The sequence below is a fragment of the Bombina bombina genome, chromosome 2 (genome assembly GCF_027579735.1).
Source record: "Bombina bombina isolate aBomBom1 chromosome 2, aBomBom1.pri, whole genome shotgun sequence".
NCBI classification, from domain to species: domain Eukaryota; kingdom Metazoa; phylum Chordata; class Amphibia; order Anura; family Bombinatoridae; genus Bombina; species Bombina bombina.
In genome coordinates this window covers 428,333,509-428,358,112 of record NC_069500.1, presented here as the reverse complement: position 1 = coordinate 428,358,112, position 24,604 = coordinate 428,333,509, and the positions used below count along the sequence as shown (strand labels likewise).

The following is a 24,604-nucleotide window of genomic DNA, read 5'->3' as shown; positions in this document are numbered from 1 at the left end:
TATTGACAAGAAATGGAACAAGAAAAAAAGCACAGGAAAGAAACAGTTAACAGATAAAGAGGTGTACACTAACCTGGGCTTTAAAAGAAGGAAAACGATCAGATCAGGTATCTTGAGAAAGGCGCGTAGAACCTGATAATCTGATTGCAAAAAGGACCGAGGAGGCTTTGTCTGGTAAACGGAGGCTAGATGCTGAGTACTCCACCAGAAAAACCGAACAGAGACAAAAACAACCAACCCTAAGAGGAACTCTATATATACTACAGTGCACTGTAAGTATTCCACCGAAGGAGATTCTACAACAACAGGCCTGCAGGTAAGCCGTGTAAGCCGACAGGCTGAAGTCACACAAGAAGCAAAGTGTGAAGCTTAAAGAGACCTAACTTCAACACTTCCCATTAGGATACAAACCATCCATAAAGGTAAAAGATACATCGTTTCTTGAATAACATCCAGGATACAACATTCTTACACATACGACTGGCTTCAAAACGCTATAAAATAGCGAACACTTGAACATTAGCTTTTTTCTATTTGTTTTATGCTACGGATCTATGTGATATCAGCAATTTCAAAACGCAATTTTAAACGCACAGTATTTCTATGTTATATGATTTTACTATAGGATTGTGCTATGTACGTGATATATTTGTTCAATTTAGAAATGTATTTATATAAAGATTTCCTGTGGATTGTTTGTGGAATACCCAAGTATTTGGGAATATTACATGTTATTTACCTACGATTGGTTTATAACTGCGGTTGCCAACTGGTGGTCTATGGACCACTGGTGGTCCACGAGAAGATGTTGGTGTTCCGTGACACCATCAAGCAGGAATTAATCTCCTCTGATAGTGTCACCCCCATCGCACCGCAACTCTCTACAGTGCCTGGCTAGACATCAGTGAAAACTGACTGAGGAGGAGTTAAATTACAATCTCCCTACGCACGTTGCGTAGTACTGCACAACTTGCGTAGCTAGATTGTATTTTTAACTCCTCCCGCCCGGCGTGCTGCTCAGAGAAAGATGCTTCCATTCTAAAGCCAGCAGAGGTTGGTATAGTCTTGGCTTGGAATAGTGGAATTAAAGTATATAAACAAAGAAAATCTTAAAAAAAAAATTCTCTCTTATATTTCATTTATTTTCTTCCCTTTACCTTTCTCTTTGTAGTAGTTTTCCTAATTCTTTCAGATGGACTTACATCACTGTTTGTCTTCCTCCCCTCCATCTTCTTTTTTTTTTTTTTAAATTAAATACTAATTATTTTTTATTCTAATAATTTTCCCATGCACAAAGCCATTCCACCTGAATTCCAGTAATTAAATGTTTCCAGCTCAAAAGTTGGCACTCACCCTTCATCTGTCATTTGTATTCTCTCAGTTCTGTCATTCAGTTAGTTAATTCAAAAAATAATTCTTAAAAATGTGTAAATATATACATAATGTAAACTTAGCTATGGTTATACTAGTTATGTACAGTATGTGTGTGTGTATATATATATATATATATATATATATATATATATATATATATATATATATATATATATAAATATACACACACCCACATTATAGAAGTTTGTATCTTTTTAAAAAAAAATCATGTTAGTGGTCCACGGGATTCAAAATGGTGAGTTTAGTGGTCCCTGAGGTCCGAAAGGTTGGCGACCCCTGGTTTATACTATATAGTTAACTTTTTAACTCTGATATGACATAGAGAGATATTTTAATGAACACCGGTGTTCTAAATATAAACTTTTATTGTTATTAACTTATGATATAATTATTATTATTATTATCATTTATTTGTAGCGCCGCCAAATTCCGTAGCGCTGATAATAAATATTGATTTTTTTTATACTTTGGGGTATATTTATTAATGTGCAGGCGGACATGATACAATGTAGTGTATCATGTTTGCCGCACATACGCTGTCGGCATTTATCATTGCACCAGCAGTTCTTGTGAACTGCTTGTGCAATGCTGCCCCCTGCTGCCTCATACCTTCTGTTTCCGGCGAGCCTGATAAATCGGCCCCTATGTCTTCATTGCATAGTTTTTATATACACTGTATCCATCACAATTGAGAGCACATATTTCTTTTTATTCGGAAATTTTAAGTTGTTTTGAAAACAGCTTTTTTTTGCGCCACACTTTTTCTAATTTTCTAATTCTAAACAATTTTTGGGGGAAATTGTTTTTTAAAGGTGAGCAGAGTTTCAAAACTACTTCCTATACTGACATACAATTAAAGGGCCACTAAACCCAAAATCTTTCTTTCATGATTCAGATAGAACATACAAATTTAAACAACATTACAATTTAATTCTATTATTTATTTTGCTTCATTTTTTAGATATCCTTATTTGAAGAAAAAGCAGTGCACGTGGGTGAGCCAATCACATGAGACTTCTATGTGCAGTAACCAATCAGCAGCTACTGAGCATATCTAGATATGCTTTTCAGCAAAGACTATCAAGAGAATAGAACAAATTAGATAATAGAAGTAAATTAGAAAGATGTTTAAAAATGCATTCTCTTTCTAAATCATGAAAGAAAAAAATGTGGGTATCATGGCCCTTTAATCTTGAATATTTTTTATATCCACCTTTTCCTTGCCAGCTCCACCTCTGACTTAATTCTGCTACCAGATCTAACTGCCACCAGCATCATCGTCCTGGATAGTTTCTGGGACATACTGGAATTTATAACAGAGTCAGTGTAACTTCAAGACAGAGGATCTGGGCTATACACTACATCATTTCACACACTGCCCAGTTTGTGATTTGTGTTTGTTTGTAAAAAAACAGTAAAAGTAAGTAGAATTATTAATGGAGAGTATCACTCAGGTGTTTATTAGTGAACTCTTACTAATTCAACCTATTCTAATGACAAAATGTATACAGAATTTATAACAATAGTTTTGCTGATTTTAAGCTTACTTTCTATGGGTTTAAATTAATTGCTTTTCATTTATTTTTCTAGGAAAGACTGAAGTAATAAACGCCCGTGAGACTGCGCCAAAAAATGCCACAGAGGGAATGTTTGGCAACAGTACAGATTTATCCCAGAAAGGTGAGAGGTAGCTGGACAGTTGCAGCCATAAAATCATGCAGTGCGGGTAGAGAACTTTTATAATTTTACATATAAAAGGCAAATAAATTTCGGGCAAGCATTAGGTGGGTAATCAGTAGAGGGACATGGCGTAATGGGTTTGCGCCTACCTCTTAGCCTTACTTCGGCATGCTACGTAAAGTGATGGTAAAGTCTAGCGTTTATTTGCCTGCAGTTCATGCTGAGCTGATTGCCTCTGGCCACCCACGGCACAATGCTATTTTGTCAATGACGTGAGGTTTCCACCTCTCAGCCAATAGTATGCTAGCCATCTGGCACGGCTATTGGCTAATAGTTGGAACTGCACTTTGTTGAAAAAAATAGCGGTTTGCCGTGGGCGGTCAGAGGAGCTTGGCTCGGCATAAACTGCAGGCAAATAAAGGAGATTTCAGCGTGAAGTTTTTTATACTTCATGACTGAAAGTCCCCTTTAAAAATAGCACTGGAAAATCCTAACATTTCAAAAATGCTAGGATTTACCATCACTTTAAAGTAAATCAACAAATTTATATCATGTACTGTATATGAAAATGTAAACATATTAAAAATATTGTTGTGCTCAAAAACAGTTAAAATAAAGCTCTCTATTTTGAAGCTTACAGTGAGTGCACGTCAGTACACAGCTGGAGCTCATTGTGTAATAAAGTAGAATCCCACAACTCTGTTGATAGGCATGGCATGTACCACAAGCATAAGAACAATTTATTTTTTTCAGCGCACTAAAACAAATACATTTTGTAAAACATGTTAAAATGCCCTCTTTTAGATGCAAGAGGAAACCAGTTATCTTAGTATCTCAGTATATAAATTGCTTATTAGTTAACTTTTGAAAAGTGGAAAAGTGAGCCAATAGCACAACTATAAGCAAATTCAGATCTTTTGGTTGGTTGAATTTGCATGTGGCAGTGTAGTTAACTGAATATATACAGGTAGCCATCAATTTACGCAAGGGTTAGGTTCCTGAAGGAATGGTTGTATAAAGAAACTGGTGTAAATTGAAACCCAGTATATAATGTAAGTCAATGGGAAGTGAGGGAGTTAGGTTCCAGGCCCCTTTCAAAATTCACATAAGTAACATAATACATTATATTTAAAGCTTTGAAATAAATACTATAAATAAACAGTATAACGTATCAAAATCCACCTTTTACAATAAACAGATGAAAGCAAAAGAAAAAAAAAACTACTGAACAAGTGTTAATTGGCCCATTTAACTCACCATAAAAAAAGCTACAAAAGTTACAAAACACAGCAATTACCTTTAAGCGGCCACATGATGATATTTTGTAAACTCTGTTCCAAACTATTCTACAGAACAAAACATTACAAGTACCACAATAGAATAGAGAGCAATGAGGGGCGAGCTGCTTGAGGAAGCTTTTTCTTGCACAGCAAAGGAACTGTAAAAGTGCATCATCTGTAATTTGGTGACCTTGAGCACCTTTATAGACAGTAATGGTGCTTTTACTAGCTGCAACAGGAGCGGAACTACCAGGGATGCAGGAAATGCAACTGCGACCGGGGCCCCAGGGGGGGCAGCTTCAGAAAAAAAATTCAAAATGTTGACCTGCTGCTGCCTGCACTGATATCATGTGAATGTGGCGTGATGCTTTACTAGTGTCTATGACTACAGGGGTTAGTGTTTCTGTTTTACCCTTTGGCCGCGCCCGGTACTTAGTTAACTTCCATCATGATCCCTGACTCTGAGCATGATTGACTGTGATTGGCTTTGGTGGTTGGCACGCCACACGCACATTGGCTCCGCTCCTGACTGACTGCATGTGTAGTCTGCTCAATTGGCTCATGACTACACGTATAGTCAGTCAGTGTGAGAGACTGAGTGAGAGACGAGTGACGAGCAGAGGCAGCTGAGCGAGGAGGGCAGCTAGAGACGGCTACTCAGCTAAAGGTGGTGAGTCAGTGTGAGGCTGAGTGGCATTGGGGCAGGCTGCCAGGCTGGTTAAATTGAACCAGTAACTGGAGTAGTGGACTGGACAGGTGTCAAGTGGTCAGTAGCGCAATGGCTGCAACCAGTGAGGCTGAGCATCTCACAGACTGTATCACTTCACAGTCACACACTACATATAGTTCTGGCTGGGGTGGTAGTAGGGACCTAGGGTCACCATATCACCATAGAAAGCATGGCTCAGTGCAAATGGGCAGCCAATGAGCCAAATCACTGCTGAATAGGTGTAATGGAAAATGAATAACTGCATAACAACTCAATATACTACAAGATGCTTTTTTCCCTGCTAACATTAGATTTTCATATTTAGTAGCAGAACACTATAATGGTTTTAATTATGTTTGAATGGTCCAATTTCATACTACATTTGTGACATTGCCTGTGAGTATCAGTACTGTAAGTTTTAACTAAAATAAAATAAAAGCAGACTTAAATAATATGCAATAAAAGGGTTAAATATTGTTGTCTCTGTGATACTATTAATGCTGTAAAATACTAACTTTGTAACATAGAACAACCCACGGGGTCAGGAAGTCATGGCTCATAGAATTACAATTCTTGTCCTTCTCTCTATGAACAATTTGATTTAGGCTCCTTTGATATTTGATTTATATTTAATATAATAACAATAAAGATTTGTTATTCAATGACCTCACAGGGTGATGACTGTAATGTACAATTAAACTGAAGCTTAAACCTATAGGCATGTCTATGTATGTGTGTGTATGTCTGTGTATGTCTGTGTTTATGTATTTATGCATGTATGTTTGTGTTTATGTGTGTGTGTGTATGTATGTGACTGTGTGTGTATTTATCCTTGTATGTGTATGTTAGTGGAACCAGCAGATTACAGACCTTGTTATAACAGCATGGGGGGGGGGGGGATAAACAGTGTCAGTATACAGTACCACTATATACAGTACAGGGGGACTGGACCATGTCACAGACTACTGTGGTCACTATATAAAGTACTGGGGCGGATAGGTTCAGGCCAGCCATCTAACCGGCAGATTACAGACTGTGTCACTAACTCACTATATACAGTACTGGTGTGTTAAACAGTGTCATTATATACATCAATACGGGGTCAGACCATCTCACAGACTGTGTGCACAGGGTACCCCCTTTTGCAGACATGTAATCTGATTCACAATTTTTTATTCTGTGTTAAATGTTAAAAAAAAATAAAAGATATGTATCAAATTCACATTTTTTTTTTTTTTGAGGGGGGCCTTCTTAGATTCTTGCACCTGGGCCCTGTGGTTTCTAGTAACGCCTCTGAGCTGGAGATTGTGTACAATAAATTAAGGAAAATAAGTTATTTTCCTACAGCTTCCTGATGCCCAGCTTCAATAACGGTTTGATTCAACATTCCCATTAACCACTGCACTCCAGTAGCGGTCACGTGACTGACAAAAAAGGGCGGTATTCTGAAACGGTGCAAACGGATCTGCACTTGCTGGACTTTTAGAAAATCAATAGTTTATTGTGTACAGTGACGTTTCCCCTTCATCAGACCAAACAAAGTGAGCAAAATAAAGGCCTAGATTTGGAGTTTGGCGGTAGAAGGGCTGTTAACGCTCCGCGGGCTTTTTTCTGGCCGCACCATAAATTTAACTCTGGTATCGAGAGTTAAAACAAATGCTGCGTTAGGCTCCAAAAAAGGAGCGTAGAGCATTTTTACCGCAAAAGCAACTCTCGATACCAGAGTTGCTTACGGACGCGGCCGGCCTCAAAAACGTGCTCGTGCACGATTCTCCCATAGGAAACAATGGGGCTGTTTGAGCTGAAAAAAAACCTAACACCTGCAAAAAAGCAGCGTTCAGCTCCTAACGCAGCCCCATTGATTCCTATGGGGAAACACTTCCTACGTCTGCACCTAACACCCTAACATGTACCCCGAGTCTAAACACCCCTAATCTTACACTTATTAACCCCTAATCTGCCGCCCCCGCTATCGCTGACCCCTGCATATTTTTTTTAACCCCTAATCTGCCGCTCCGTAAAACGCCGCCACCTACGTTATCCCTATGTACCCCTAATCTGCTGCCCTAACATCGCCGACCCCTATGTTATATTTATTAACCCCTAATCTGCCCCCCACAACGTCGCCTCCACCTGCCTACACTTATTAACCCCTAATCTGCCGAGCGGACCTGAGCGCTACTATAATAAAGTTATTAACCCCTAATCCGCCTCACTAACCCTATCATAAATAGTATTAACCCCTAATCTGCCCTCCCTAACATCGCCGACACCTACCTTCAATTATTAACCCCTAAACTTCCGATCGGAGCTCACCGCTATTCTAATAAATGGATTAACCCCTAAAGCTAAGTCTAACCCTAACACTAACACCCCCCTAAGTTAAATATAATTTTTATCTAACGAAATTAATTAACTCTTATTAAATAACTTATTCCTATTTAAAGCTAAATACTTACCTGTAAAATAAACCCTAATATAGCTACAATATAAATTATAATTATATTATAGCTATTTTAGGATTAATATTTATTTTACAGGCAACTTTGTAATTATTTTAACCAGGTACAATAGCTATTAAATAGTTAAGAACTATTTAATAGTTACCTAGTTAAAATAATAACAAATTTACCTGTAAAATAAATCCTAACCTAAGTTATAATTAAACCTAACACTACCCTATCAATAAAATAATTAAATAAACTACCTACAATTACCTACAATTAACCTAACACTACACTATCAATAAATAAATTAAACACAATTGCTACAAATAAATACAATTAAATAAACTAGCTAAAGTACAAAAAATAAAAAAGAACTAAGTTACAGAAAATAAAAAAATATTTACAAACATAAGAAAAATATTACAACAATTTTAAACTAATTACACCTACTCTAAGCCCCCTAATAAAATAACAAAGCCCCCCAAAATAAAAAATTCCCTACCCTATTCTAAATTAAAAAAGTTACAAGCTCTTTTACCTTACCAGCCCTGAACAGGGCCCTTTGCGGGGCATGCCCCAAGAATTTCAGCTCTTTTGCCTGTAAAAGAATAAATACAATACCCCCCCCCCCCAACATTACAACCCACCACCCACATACCCCTAATCTAACCCAAACCCCCCTTAAATAAACCTAACACTAAGCCCCTGAAGATCTTCCTACCTTGTCTTCACCATCCAGGTATCACCGATCCGTCCTGGCTCCAAGATCTTCATCCAACCCAAGCGGGGGTTGGCGATCCATAATCCGGTCCAGAAGAGGCTCCAAAGTCTTCCTCCTATCCGGCAAGAAGAGGACATCCGGACCGGCAAACATCTTCTCCAAGCGGCATCTTCGATCTTCTTCCATCCGGTGCGGAGCGGGTCCATCTTGAAGCAGGCGACGCGGATCCATCCTCTTCTTCCGATGTCTCCCGACTAATGACGGTTCCTTTAAGGGACGTCATCCAAGATGGCGTCCCTCGAATTCCGATTGGCTGATAGGATTCTATCAGCCAATCGGAATTAAGGTAGGAATTTTCTGATTGGCTGATGGAATCAGCCAATCAGAATCAAGTTCAATCCGATTGGCCGATCCCATCAGCCAATCAGATTGAGCTCGCATTCTATTGGCTGATCGGAACAGCCAATAGAATGCGAGCTCAATCTGATTGGCTGATTGGATCAGCCAATCGGATTGAACTTGATTCTGATTGGCTGATTCCATCAGCCAATCAGAAAATTCCTACCTTAATTCCGATTGGCTGATAGAATCCTATCAGCCAATCGGAATTCGAGGGACGCCATCTTGGATGACGTCCCTTAAAGGAACCGTCATTAGTCGGGAGACATCGGAAGAAGAGGATGGATCCGTGTCGCCTGCTTCAAGATGGACCCGCTCCGCACCGGATGGAAGAAGATCGAAGATGCCGCTTGGAGAAGATGTTTGCCGGTCCGGATGTCCTCTTCTTGCCGGATAGGAGGAAGACTTTGGAGCCTCTTCTGGACCGGATTATGGATCGCCAACCCCCGCTTGGGTTGGATGAAGATCTTGGAGCCAGGACGGATCGGTGATACCTGGTATGGTGAAGACAAGGTAGGAAGATCTTCAGGGGCTTAGTGTTAGGTTTATTTAAGGGGGGTTTGGGTTAGATTAGGGGTATGTGGGTGGTGGGTTGTAATGTTGGGGGGGGGGGGTATTGTATTTATTCTTTTACAGGCAAAAGAGCTGAAATTCTTGGGGCATGCCCCGCAAAGGGCCCTGTTCAGGGCTGGTAAGGTAAAAGAGCTTGTAACTTTTTTAATTTAGAATAGGGTAGGGAATTTTTTATTTTGGGGGGCTTTGTTATTTTATTAGGGGGCTTAGAGTAGGTGTAATTAGTTTAAAATTGTTGTAATATTTTTCTTATGCTTGTAAATATTTTTTTATTTTCTGTAACTTAGTTCTTTTTTATTTTTTGTACTTTAGCTAGTTTATTTAATTGTATTTATTTGTAGCAATTGTGTTTAATTTATTTATTGATAGTGTAGTGTTAGGTTAATTGTAGGTAATTGTAGGTAGTTTATTTAATTATTTTATTGATAGGGTAGTGTTAGGTTTAATTATAACTTAGGTTAGGATTTATTTTACAGGTAAATTTGTTATTATTTTAACTAGGTAACTATTAAATAGTTCTTAACTATTTAATAGCTATTGTACCTGGTTAAAATAATTACAAAGTTGCCTGTAAAATAAATATTAATCCTAAAATAGCTATAATATAATTATAATTTATATTGTAGCTATATTAGGATTTATTTTACAGGTAAGTATTTAGCTTTAAATAGGAATAAGTTATTTAATAAGAGTTAATTTATTTCGTTAGATAAAAATTATATTTAACTTAGGGGGGTGTTAGTGTTAGGGTTAGACTTAGCTTTAGGGGTTAATCCATTTATTAGAATAGCGGTGAGCTCCGATCGGAAGTTTAGGGGTTAATAATTGAAGGTAGGTGTCGGCGATGTTAGGGAGGGCAGATTAGGGGGTTAATACTATTTATGATAGGGTTAGTGAGGCGGATTAGGGGTTAATAACTTTATTATAGTAGCGCTCAGGTCCGCTCGGCAGATTAGGGGTTAATAAGTGTAGGCAGGTGTCGGCGACGTTGAGGGGGGCAGATTATGGGTTAATAAATATAATATAGGGGTCGGCGGTGTTAGGGGCAGCAGATTAGGGGTACATAGGGATAACGTAGGTGGCGGCGATTTGCGGTCGGAAGATTAGGGGTTAATTATTGTAAGTAGCTGGTGGCGACGTTGTGGGGGGCAGGTTAGGGGTGAATAAATATAATACAGGGGTCGGCGGGGTTAGGGGCAGCAGATTAGGGGTACATAAGTATAACGTAGGTGGCGGTCGGCAGATTAGGGGTTAAAATTTTTAATCGAGTGGCGGCGGTGTGGGGGGAGCTCGGTTTAGGGGTACATAGGTAGTTTATGGGTGTTAGTGTACTTTAGGGTACAGTAGTTAAGAGCTTTATAAACCGGCGTTAGCCAGAAAGCTCTTAACTCCTGCTATTTTCAGGCGGCTGGAGTTTTGTCGTTAGAGCTCTAACGCTCACTTCAGAAACGACTCTAAATACCGGCGTTAGAAAGATCCCATTGAAAAGATAGGCTACGCAAATGGCGTAGGGGGATCTGCGGTATGGAAAAGTCGCGGCTGAAAAGTGAGCGTTAGACCCTTTAATCACTGACTCCAAATACCAGCGGGCGCCCAAAACCAGCGTTAGGAGCCTCTAACGCTGGTTTTGACGGCTACCGCCCAACTCTAAATCTAGGCCAAAGTGTTTAAATAGCCTGTAACCCCACCCCCAGGAAGTAACACAATTACAGTATAAATGGAAACAAACAATATAAGTGGAACATTCCTTAATAAAAGTGTTATACATATATAAAGTGAGGATATGTTGATATTCAGGGAATCAATGGATCAAAACAGTGTGAATGTAATGTCTGAATTGTACAGAAGATGAAGTGTTTATCCTAATGTGCACATATGTTAGCCAATCATGTAGCATGCACATATGTTAGCCAATCATGTAGCATGTCAAAAAATATGTATTATTTCAAAGAAAATATATATGGTCTCCAACTCATATAGTGAATTTCATAGATCATCACATATGTGTAATATCACTCCTCTGATGCTGTTAGAAAACAGTATGTGTAAAGTGCACAGCTCATATCTGAATTGGCAGAAGGAGCTTACTCCCGTGTATAGAGGATGTCATAGACACTCCCCCAATTCAGCGTGCCATGCAAAGGGGAGAGTAACACGATAGTTTGGATAGCCAATAAGTTACGTGTAAAGTAACACACCCCTAGTGACGATCTAAGGAGCCAATCAGACTACTATAAAAACGTAACTAAAAAGGAAGCTGTTAGATATAAACATGTGTACTAGCTGCTATATTGATGGTCAGCTCACTAGCTAGGCTAGGGAATGAAGCATCAATAGTTAAGAAGAGGAATTATAACTAGAAATAACGAGAAATAAATAAAACGCTAACAGAAAGTGAATTATGAACAGTAGTGGTATTTGGCATAATCTAGACCAGGGTTCTTCAAACTTTTCCCCCCAAGACCCAGTACAATGATACCACATACCTTTGTGACCCTCGTTTTATGCTTGGTCTGTAAATTTCCAAAGTAATACACATGATCGCTGCAATTTTTGGAAAAGTGACTAAAACACCACATACAACAAACACCACACTCACAACACACACACCATACTCGCGTAACACACCCACACCACACACACACTCATATAACTCATACACTATCTCATATAACACACAGACCCCACACACTCTCCGACAACTCACATAAACCATACACACTCACAAGATATGACCCAGTTATTATGTGTTGCGACTCAGTAATGGGTCCCAACCCATAGTTTGAAGAACCCTGATCTAGACTATGTGATGGATAGTAGTGTAACTCAAAGCTATTATGTCATAACTATATAGGTGAATATGTTTTAACCATGTATATCAGTACTAGACTAAAAAATGAAACTATATGTAAGACAATGGTAGAGGATTATATATGTGATTAGTATTCCTATTAAACTCTCAGAAGGTGTGCTAGAGGAAACAGTGCCAATCTAAGCTGACATTAAGTCCATTAGGTTGGTTATGCAAAACTGGGGAATGGGTAAAAAGGGATTATCTGTCTTTTAAAACAAAAACAATTGTATTGTAGGGACAGTCTACAATAGAATTGTTTTTGTTTTAAAAGACAGATAATCCCTTTTTACCCATTCCCCAGTTTTGCATAACCAACACAGTTATATTAATATACTTTTTACCTCTGTGATTACCTTGTATCTAAGCATCTTCTGACAACCCCCTGAGCACGATTTTGTATTTATTACCTATTGACTTGCATTTAGTATTGTGTTGTGCTAACTCTTAAATAACTCCCTGTCCCTGAACAGCCTGAACACAGTCAGCTAGATTACGAGTTTGGCGTTATGAGTGAAAAAGCAGCGTCTTGCAGGTATAGCTGTACCACACACTTTTTTGGCCGTCACGCAACGTCAGTACCGCACTTTTAAAAATGTCCTTTTTCAATGGGACTAGCATAGCGCCGGTATTATGAGTTTTGCTGTGAAGCCAAAAAGTGAGCGGTACAACCTATACCAACAAGATTCGTACCGCCTTCTAAAGTCAGTAGTTATGAGTTTTAAGTTACAAAGCTGTAGCATAAAACTCATAACTAAACTATCACAAAGTACATTAACACCCATAAACGACCTATTAACCCCTAAACCGAGGCCCTTACGCATCGCAAATAATAAAATAATTAACCCCTAATCTGCCGCTCCGGACATCGCCGCCACTTAAAATTTTTATTAACCCCTATTCCGCTGCTCCTCGACATCGTTGCCACTATAATAAAATTATTAACCCCTAAACCGCCGCCCTCCAGCATAAAAAACCCTATTTAAATATAATTAACCCCTAATCTGCCGTCTGCCCACTCCGCGGCTATAATAAACCTATTAACCCCTAAACCTAACCCTAACACTAACACCCCCTAACTTAAATATAATTAAAATAAATCTAAATAAAACCTACTATTAATAACTAATTCCTATTTAAAACTAAATACTTACCTGTAAAATAAAACCTAAGCTAGCTACAATATAATTAATAGTTACATTGTAGCTATCTTAGGTTTTATTTTTATTTCACAGCTAAGTTTGTATTTATTTTAACTAGGTAAACTAGTTAGTAAATAGTTATTAACTATTTACTAGCTACCTAGTTAAAATAAATACAAAGTTACCTGTAAAATAAAACCTAACCTGAGTTACACTAACATCTAACATTACAATAAAAGTAAATAAATTAAATTAACAAAATACATTTATCTAAATTACAAAAAAAATAAACACTAAATTACACAAAATAAAAAAAGAAATTATCAAAAATAAAAACTAATTACTCCTAATCTAATAGCCCTATCAAAATAAAAAAGCCCCCCAAAATAAAAAACCCTAACCTAAACTAAACTGCCAATGGCCCTTAAAAGGGCCTTTTGCATTGCCCCAAAGAAATCGGTTCTTTTACCTGTAAAAAAAAATACAAACAACCCCCCAACAGTAAAAGATGAAGCCGCTCCGCGCCGGATGGATGAAGATAGAAGATGCCGTCTGAAGACTTCTGCTGGCTTGAATGAAGACTTCGGCCCGCTTGGATGAAGACTTCTGCCGGCTTCAAAGAGGACTTCTGCCGCTTCGTTGAGAATGGATGTCCGGTCTTCAGAAACTTTAAGTGGATTTATTTATTGGGTAGGTTTTAATTTTAGATTAGGGTTTGGGCAAGGAAAAATAGCTAAATGCCCTTTTAAGGGCAATGCCCATCCAAATGCCCTTTTCAGGGCAATGGGAAGCTTAGGTTTTTATTTGGGGGGTTGGTTGTGTGGGTGGTGGGTTTTACTGTTTGGGGTTGTTTGTATTTTTTTTACAGGTAAAAGAGCTGATTTCTTTGGGGCAATGCCCCGCAAAAGGCCCTTTTAAAGGCCATTGGTAGTTTATTGTATTGTAGGCTAGTGTTTTTTTTTATTTTGGGGGGGGGGGCTTTTTTATTTTCATAGGGCTGTTTATTAGTAGATTAGGTGTAATTAGTTTAAATATTTGATAATTTATTTTTTATTTTGTGTAACTTTGTGTTTATTTTTTTGTAACTTAGTGTTTGTTATTTTGTGTAACTTAGTGTTTGTTATTTTTTGTGACTTAGTTATTAGTTTTTTGTAACTTTGTAATTTTTAATAGTAGATTTAAATTATTTGAGTAGGGTTAGGTTTTTAAATATATAATATATTTAATTTAATTTGTAGTTTAATGTAATTTTAGTATAACAGTTAGGGTAGATTAATTATTAGTTTAATATAGTTTATTTTAATTCTAAAGGTAAATTTTAATTTATTATAAGATAGGGATGAGTTAATATTTAATATAAAGTTAGTGGGTTGTTAGGTTTAGGGGTTAATAGCTTAATTTAGTTTATGGTGATGTGGGGGGCTGGCGGTTAAGGAGATAATAGGTTTAGTAAGTGGTAGTGATGTGGGAGTCCAAGGGTTTAGGGGTTAATAACTTAATACATATATGTAGGTGGCGGCGGTGGCGGGGCAGCAGAATAGGGGTTAATAAGTATAATGTAGGTGGCGGCGGTGTCGGGGCGGCAGATTAGGGGTTAATAAGTATAATGTAGGTGGCGGCGGTGTAGGGGGGTGGCAGATTAGGGGTTTTTAGACTCGGGGGTTATGTTAGGATGTTAGGTGTAAACATATCTTTTATTCTCCCATAGGTATCAATCGGATATCGGGCAGCATCGAACATAAGCTTTCGCTGCTTTCAGACTCCCATTGATTCCTATGGCATCCACCGCCTCCATGGCGGCGGATTGAAAAGCAGGTACGCTGGGCCGGAATAGTGGTGAGCGTACCTGTTAGATATTTGTTAACTAGCAAAAGTAGTCAGATAGTGCCGAATTTGAATTCGGAACATCTGTAATGACGTAAGCATCGATCTGTGTCGGACTGAGGCTGGCATCGTATGTTACGTCACAATTTTCAACTTTTGCCGGTCTGTAGGCTTTGATAAATAAGGCAAATCAAGCTCACCACAATTACGCTGCGGAATTCCAGCGTATTTGCGGTTGACGGCTTGATAAATAGGCCTCAATGTTACTGTAGTAGCGTATGTCAATCATCAAGGGGAACTCACAGTTCCCTAGCTATGAAGGAAGTATCTTGAATTGGCAGAAGTCAATTGCCGTCTGATTTCAGCAATACATATGCCAGGAGTGGACAACTGGGAACCAGATTTTCTCAGTCGTCAGTCTCTACATTTGGGAGAATATATGTGTTCAATCAGATAATAGATCTTTGGGGTCTCCCAGAGATAGATTTGATGGCTTCTCGGTTGAATCACAAACTTTTCAGGTACTGTGAGATGTCAAGGGATACTCAAGCAGTGTTTGTGGATGCTCTGGTAGTTCAATGGTCATTTCGGGCTGCATATGTTTTTCCACCTCTGGTCCTTCTTCCTAGAGTGATTGCCAAAATGAAGTAAGAAAGAGGATTGGTAGTTCTGATTGCTCCAGCTTGGTCCTGCAGAATTTGGTATGCGTCTCTAGTTCAGATGTCCAGTTGCCCTACTTGGCTACTTCCTCTTCGTCCAGAACTTCTGTCTCAAGGTCCGTTTTTTCCACCCAGATCTCAGATCTCTCACCTTGATGGCATGAAGATTGAGCGGTTAGTTCTTAGACAGAGAGGGTTTTCTGGTTCTTTTATTGAGACCCTTATACTGGCTTGTAAGCCTGTGACCAGGAAAATGTATTACAAATTCTCAAAGGCCTTTATTTCTTGGTGTATAGCTCATGTTTTTTCTTGGCATTCTTTTAGAATTCCTAGAATTATGCTGTTTTTATAAGATGGTTTGGATAAAGGTTTATCTGTCAGTTCTTTGAAAGGTCAAATTTCTGCCCTTTCAGTTCTGTTCCATAGGAAGATTGCTAACCTTCCTGACATTCATGGTTTTGTTCAGGCCTTGGCTAGAATTAAACCTGTTATTAAAGTAATTTCTTCTCCATTGAATCTTAATTTGGTTTTAAAGATTTTGCAGCCTATGCGTATGATGGATAATAAACTTCTTTACATGTTTTATTTCTTTTAGCTATTTCATCTGCTAGAAGGGTTTCAAAGTTTTCAGCTCTTTCATGTGACCCTCCTTTTCCTATTTTTCATCAAGATAAGTCAATTTTGAGGACTACATTTTACTTTGTTGCCAAAGGTTAAGCCATCTGACAATATATATACAGTTGTGCTCATACGTTTACATACCCTGACAGAATTTATGATTTCTTGGCCATTTTTCAGAGAATATGAATGATAACATAAAAACTTTTCTTTCACTCATGGTTAGTGTTTGGCTGAAGCCATTTATTATCAATCAACTGTGTTTACTCTTTTTAAATCATAATGACAACAAAAACTACCCAAATGACCCTGATCAAAAGTTTACATACCCTGGTGATTTTTGACCTGATAACATGCACACAAGTTGACACAAAGGGGTTTGAATGGCTATTAAAGGAAACCATCCTCACCTGTGATCTGTTTGCTTGTAATTAGTGTGTGTGTATAAAAGGTCAATATGTTTCTGGACTCCTGACAGACCCTTGCATCTTTCATCCAGTGCTGCACTGGCGATTCTGGATTCGGAGTCATGGGGAAAGCAAAAGAATTGTCAAAGGATCTGCGGGAAAAGGTAGTTGAACTGTATAAAACAGGAAAGGGATATAAAAAGATACCCAATGAATTGAGAATGCAAATCAGCAGTGTTCAAACTCTAATAAAGAAGTGGAAAATGAGGGCAGTGACAACACAGGCAGCATCCCCCCCTGGACCTCTGGGGTAATCAGCCAGAGTTGGTTCTATGCACACCTCAAACTTACATTTTAACAAGCTTTTTTTACTTTATTAACCCCACACCACCCATCCGCTTGTACATTGTCATATCTAATGATATAATCAAAGATCATCACAGTCATGGGGAATGACTAATTTCTTGAGAAGCTGGATCGTTAGTTTGCAAAAAATGCAATCTATGGTTGACAGATCACACTCAGAGCATGAACTAAACTCATACATTGAAAGTCTGATATCTGCAAAGAACACAGAGTTCCCTAAATGAATCTACCAGGATGCACAGACAAGTTTGGCTCCATACGAGGAGAGGACAAACAGATCCCAGAGCTCCCACAACCAAATGCTTGCCTTAAACTATCACCCTCACTGTCTGGCTACACATCTCACCTACCGGACATTCTCTGGGGGTAAACTCCTCAAGCTGCAAATCTTTCTAACAAGCTGGAGCCACCATACCAGAACAGAATTGGCGCCATTAGATCTCTCCTAGCGGTAAACACCAGTGGAACACAGACACCATCTTTATCTGTAAGCGTGGAGTAGATTTACAGATCCTTATGGGCAGCTGGATCCTACACCTATCCTCAGCAATAACCATACTGACTTGGGACATCACAACTCACAACTTACTACCTAATAGCTATGTCTACCCTTTGCCAATACTCCCTAAGTATCTATACCAACATGACATAATAGATGCACATAACCTGCTACCGAGGATTTCTGATCACATCTTTTATCTTTTGCCAGCTTGCCCAGTATTCATACTGTGCCCACAGACTTCAATATCTTCCTCATGACCAACTCACATATGCCTCTGATCAGCTTACAAAATGACACACAGAGGATTGAGAGGACCGGAGAAGGTTAGAGACTGAGCACTAGTTTACCTACTTACTCAGTATACTACATACCATATTATTAGGACTCTGACATTTTGACTATGTATATATCCTATTCTTGTTGTGGAGATTGTGCTTTTATTATTGTAAAGGTTAATTTAGCTATCGCTGTTCATTTGATGACCCACACTTTTATATAAATAATATACTAAATATTCCCCTTTCTGTTTTTATGTGTGATCGTGGACATAGGATTACACTTTAGAGCTATCTGCTCAGGGGTCAAGTCAAGCGGGAACGCATGGGAATGGAGTTTCTGCACTATTTTTGCAGGGGGAACTAAGTTCCCCCTGGACAGAGAATAGAAACACTTCAGTAAACACTGCTGCTGCTGGTGGGAGGAGATAGAGCACAGTCTGGTTAGGGGGATAGTGAGATCTTCTAGTAATGGGCAGTAACACTCCTTAAAATATACTAAATGTAAGACTGCCAGTGGTCCTGCTGTGTTATCACCCAACAATGTGTGTAACACATGGTGCTTACATTTCTGTGTGGCTTGCTCTGGGGTTATTTATCTCCCCTCAGCAGAAATAGGACTATTGCACCTTAAATGGCTGAGACTCTGTGACAGAGGAGAAGTCTCAGTCCCAAAGGCAACTATTCAACCCTTCATTGGATTTAATTTGCTTTCATTAACTAAAGTGTAGAGGGTGGAAGTCTTGGTGAGTTCCAACACTTTTTATTGTAGGACTTGACCCAATCTGCTATAGTAAAGGCTCTAGTCATAACTCTACATCAAATTGCAGGGATAGTTGGTTTCTTGGTACTTTCTTAGATGTGTAATAGCTTCTTTACCGGACTCTGTAAATATGATAATATATTACGACATATTATCCATTAATTTTCCAGAGCCTGGGATCTCACAGGTCTGAGAAGCCTCGCCTAGACAGAACTTTACAACTTGGAAATCGCCCACATTCAAATTTCTCTATTTAAGAATCTATTATGACCCTCCTGCATTCACCATAGCGTAGCTCATTGGTTTGAATACAAAATGGGTCTTCTTACAGCAATTATTCTCACAGGGCAGCTAGCGGCCAGAGCTGTCATCATATCACCTTTAATTTATTAGATTGCCCATTTTACTGTAATTGAACTTGCACAAGCCTGAATAACTTATCCCAGCAATTTACAGCTAACATATTATAAGAATGATATTCTTATTTATGTTACTGTGTATAACCTTTATTTATATTCATTTGACGATCTCCCATGATTTGCCTTTTAATAAGTTCAATTCAGATTATGGCCACTAGAGGGCCACCTTAGCATTGTAAAATGTGTCATGATCTTCATTTTACACTAGTTTTTTTCCATATAATAAGCCAATTTTCCTCTTAGGTGAGACAAAATTAATTTATCATAGTGTCCAAATTCCTTCATACCTACCATTTTATTTTCATTGTTTATAAGACTTAACACTGTGGCCTCTATTTATCAAAGCCTGGCGGACCTGATCCGACAGTGCGGATTAGGTCCGCCAGACCTCGCTGAATACGGAAAGCAATACGCTCTGCGTATTCAGCATTGCACCAGCAGCTCACAAGAGCTGCTGGTGCAATGCCGCCCCCTGCAGAATCGTGGCCAATCGGCCGCCAGCAGGGAGGTGTCAATCAGCCCGATCGTACTCAATCGGGTTGAATTGCGGCGAAGTCTGTCCGCCTGCTCAGAGCAGGCGGACAAGTTATGGAGCAGCGGTCTTTAGACCGCTGCTTCATAACTGGTGTTTCTGACGGGCCTGCAGGCTCGCCAGAAACACGGGGCCTCAAGCTCTATCCGGAGCTTGATAGATTGGCCCCTGTGATAGAGGTATTTTTTGCACGGTACTGTCTTATATATTGATTGTGTATCCAGTTCTGGCTGTTACATTAATATCTCCTATGTTGCTTTATATCCATTTAGAATGCAATTTTATATGTTTAATGTTTTTTCTTTTTTATATTGTTTAACCCCTTAATGACAACTGACGTACCAGGTACGTCCTGCAAAAACTGACAGTTAGTGACAATGGACGTACCTGGTACGCCAGTTGTCTAAGAGAGTGCTGGAAGCGATCGCAATCGCTTCCAGCAGCTCTCAGGGTATTGCAGTGATGCCTCGATATTGAGGCATCCTGCAATACCCTTTAAAAAGCATCCGATGCAGAGAGAGCCACTCTGTGGCCCTCTCTGCACCGGTAGCGATGGTGCCGTTGGTGGATGGGTGGTCGCTTACAAGGGAGGGCGGGTGGGCGGCCCATCGCTCCCCGGCATCCGGTTCCTTCTAGTGCTTTGTGCACGCCGGATGCTGGGAGCGTGCGGAGGGGGGCCTGCGGGCGCGCGCGCGTGCATGTGTGTGTGTGCGCGCGCGTGCGCAGCAACCACTGCCACCAATGACTAATGAGAAGAGAGAGGGGGGCAAAAAACGTTTTTTTTTTAAAAGAAATAATAGGATCTGCTAGGGTAGGGGGATGGGGTTAGGTGGGGGGGCAGCTACACTACAGAAAACCGCTGTTTAATAAAATAAAAACAAAAAAAATCAACCTTTCTTTTTTGGGGAAAACTGGGTACTGGCAGACAGCTGCCAGTACCCAAGATGGTGGCAAATAGCTGTTTGGGGGGGATCAGGGAGGTTGGGGGCTAAGGCAGGGGTCCATCACAGATGAATACTTAAAAAAACAAAAAAAAAAACTTTCTGCCAGTACTTAAGATGGCGGGACAATTGTGGGGTGGGGGAGGGAAGAGAGCTGTTTGGGAGGGATCAGGGGGTGGGATGTGTCAGGTGGGAGGCTGATCTCTACACTAAAGCTAAAATTAACCCTGCAAGCTCTCTACAAGCTACCTAATTAACCCCTTAACTGCTGGGCATAATACAAGTGTGGTGCGCAGCAGCATTTAGTGGCCTCCTAATTGCCAAAAAGCAACGCCAAAGCCATATATGTCTGCTATTTCTGAACAAAGGAGATCCCAGAGAAGCATTTACAACCATTTGTGACATAATTGCACAAGCTGTTTGTAAATAATTTCAGTGAGAAACCTAAAATTGTGAAAAATTTTACTTTTTTTTTTATTTGCTCGCATTTGGCGGTGAAATGGTGGCATGAAATGTACCAAAATGGGCCTAGATCAATACTTTGGGTTGTCTACTACACTACACTAAAGCTAAAATTAACCCTTCAAGGTCTCTACAAAATCCCTAATTAACCCGTTCACTGCTGGGCATAATACACGTGTGGTGCACAGCGGCATTTAGTGGCCTTCTAATTACCAAAAAGCAATGCCAAAGCCATATATGTCTGCTATTTCTAAACAAAGAGGATCCCAGAGAAGCATTTACAACCATTTGTGCCATAATTGCACAAACTGTTTGTAAATAATTTCAGTGAGAAACCTAAAGTTTGTGACAAAATTTGTGAAAAAGTGAACGATTTTTTTTTATTTGCTCGCATTTGGCAGTGAAATGGTGGCATGAAATATACCAAAATGGGCATAAATCAATACTTTGGGTTGTCTTCTAAAAAAAATATATACATGTCAAGGGATATTCAGAGATTCCGGACAGATATCAGTGTTCCAATGTAACTAGCGCTAATTTTGAAAAAAAGTGGTTTGGAAATAGCAAAGTGCTACTTGTATTTATTGCCCTATAACTTGCAAAAAAAGCAAAGATCATGTAAACATTGGGTATTTCTAAACTCAGGACAAAATTTAGAAACTATTTAGCATGGGTGTTTTTTGGTGGTCGTAGATGTGTAACAGATTTTTGGGGTCAAAGTTAGAAAAAGTGTGTTTTTTCCATTTTTTCCTCATATTTTATAATTTTTTTTATAGTAAATTATAAGATATGATGAAAATAATGGTATCTTTAGAAAGTCCATTTAATGGCGAGAAAAACGGTATATAATATGTGTGGGTACAGTAAATGAGTAAGAGGAAAATTACAGCTAAACACAAACACTGCAGAAATGTAAAAATAGCCATTGTCATTAAAGGGACAGTATACGCTCATTTTCATATAACTGCATGTAATAGACACTACTATAAAGAATAAGATGCACAGATACCAATATAAAAATCCAGTATAAAACTGTTTAAAAACTTACTTAGAAGCTCTCAGTTTAGCTTTGTTGAAAAGGTAGCTGGAAAGCCCACTGCAAGTGGGAAATAAGACACTCCCCCCCCCCTCCCCTTTCTTTTGCATATGAAAAGACCATTTACACAAACAGGAGCAAGCTGGAGAAGGTAGCTGACGGTATTCACATAAAACTTTGGGGCTTGGTTAGGAGTCTGAAAATCAGAGCAATGTTATTTAAAAATAAGCAAAACTAAACATTTTTAAAAAAAAAACAACTTCATGGGCTATATAAATAGATCATCTACAAAACATTTATGCAAAGAAAAAATTAGTGTATAATGTCCCTTTAAGGGTAAGAAAATTGAAAAATGGTCCGGTCATTAAGGGGTTAAATTAAATAACCCCTTGTTAAGCATAATAACCACAATGAGACCAAGAGTGACCTAGTTAATTTGGAAGGGGGGAAAATGGGGACTAATATATTGTATTTATATTTATGTTTTGCAGATATGACATAAATATCTGGCATGTATGTTTTTTTTTTGTTTTGTGTTATGTTATTATGAGTCCTCAATAAAAAATAATAAAGGCAAACAAATATAAGTGCTTAACAAATTATTTGACACATGCAGCACTTTTTTATGTTCATTGTTATGGTAGCACTGATTTCCCAAATCATTTTTGCCCATTCCTTTCAATAGTTTTTTCTATAACTAAAACCCGAATAGCTTTACTCATATTTTACATTCCTATCTTCTTCACATATAAAATGTTTTAATTTTTATTATTAAATATGTATTTCTATATATATATGATAATGTTAATGTAAAATTGATATCTATACCAATATATCTATAGGAATAGGTATACAGTTATAGGTATATATATATATATATATATATATATATATATATATATATATATATATAAATGTATTTACATAAAAAAATCTAATTTTTTTGCATATGAAGAACAATGGAATCTGAAATATTTATAGCAACTGTCGGGTTAGCGTGAGCGATAGGCGTTATTATCACAGTCATGATATTTAGTAAGCGCACATCGTGTTTCAATTGCATGCATACTAATTACTTTCAACTTGTAATACACGCAGAATCAGATGTGCGCAAAAAGCTTATTTCTAGCAAAGTTTACAATTGAGCAAAAGTGCTAACTAGGGCGCCACATGTAATCTGGCCCATCTCTTCGATCTAAGTCTTGTAAGCCTTATTACAAATTGGACACCTGCTAGCTGTATTTACTTTTCATAGACCAGATTACTCAGGTGTGGAGGATGCCATATGTAATATTAAGAGTGTGATTAGGAACCAGTCTGATGGCCGCTGCTTCCTAACTTTCGGCTGCAGGCTCGCAATAGGCCCCCAGAGCTGCATACACAGCTTGATAAATAGGGACCTAAGACATTATATCTTATATATATATATAAACCCAAAAGTTTTTTTTGTGTAGCATATCCCATATTCTGCCCCATCTTGCTTTCTGTTTGTTTTGGGAGGTCCAAGAGTGACCTTCAGTTTGCAGTGGAAGATATCTTTCTTTTACAATTTAAATATATTGGGGATTTAATTTTGTTAGATACTTCAAATGTTTTCTGAGCTATGTATTGTTAAGCAGGACACTTACCATATTCTAGCTTTAAATTACACTGTAATTTTAGTTCTTTGTGTATGTAGTAGCTGATGTCTTGCTATGTCATGTGATCATGTGGGATTTGCCTGTAAAGTTAAACTTAAAAAATTCAAGAGACATTCGCCTAGATTACGAGTTTTGCGATTTGCGTTAGCCTTAAAAAGCAGCGTTGAGAGGTCCCAACGCTGCTTTTTATCTAATGCTGGTATTAGAAGTTTTGCAGGTACAGGTCTACCACTCACTTTTCTTCCGCGACTCGAGGCTACCGCAAATCCCCTTACGTCAATTGCATATCCTATCTTTTTAATGGGATTTGCCTAATGCTGGTATTACGAGTCTTGGAGAAAGTGAGCGGTACAGCCTCTACCTCCAAGACTCCAACCGCATATAAAAGTCAGTAGTTAAGAGTTTTATGGGCTAACGCAGGAACATAAAGCTCTTAACTAAAGTGATAAAAAGTACACTAACACCCATAAACTACCTATGAACCCCTAAACCGAGCCCCCCCCACATCGCAAACACTATAATAAAATGATTTAACCCCTAATCTGCCGACCGGACACCGCTGCCACCTACATTATAGCTATGAACCCCTAATCTGCTGTCCCTAACATCGCCGACACCTATATTATATTTATTAACCCCTTATCTGCCCCCCCAACGTCACCGCCACCACCTACCTACACTTATTAACCCCTAATCTGCAGACCGGACATCGCCGCCACTATAATAAATGTATTAACCCCTAAACCGTCGCACTCCCGCCTCGCAAACACTATAATAAATTTGATTAACCCCTAATCTGCCCTCCCTAACATCGCCGCAACCTACCTACAATTATTAACCCCTAATCTCCCGCCCCCAACGTCGCCGCTACTATAATAAAGTTATTAACCCCTAAACCTAAGTCTAACCCTAACCCTAACACCCCCCTAAGTTAAATATAATTTAAATAAAACAAAATAAATT

At 38.7% G+C, this 24,604-nt stretch overlaps 1 protein-coding gene across 1 annotated transcript in view; it reads left to right on the top strand.

Moving 5' to 3' along the window:
* GGT1 (gamma-glutamyltransferase 1) overlaps positions 1–24,604 on the top strand; it is a 263,605-nt gene that overhangs the window by 201,537 nt on the left and 37,464 nt on the right. Inside the window, exon 4 of the mRNA XM_053701986.1 lies at positions 2,986–3,075. Within this exon, the coding sequence (XP_053557961.1) occupies positions 2,986–3,075 (90 nt within the window). The remainder of the gene's footprint in view (positions 1–2,985; positions 3,076–24,604) is intronic.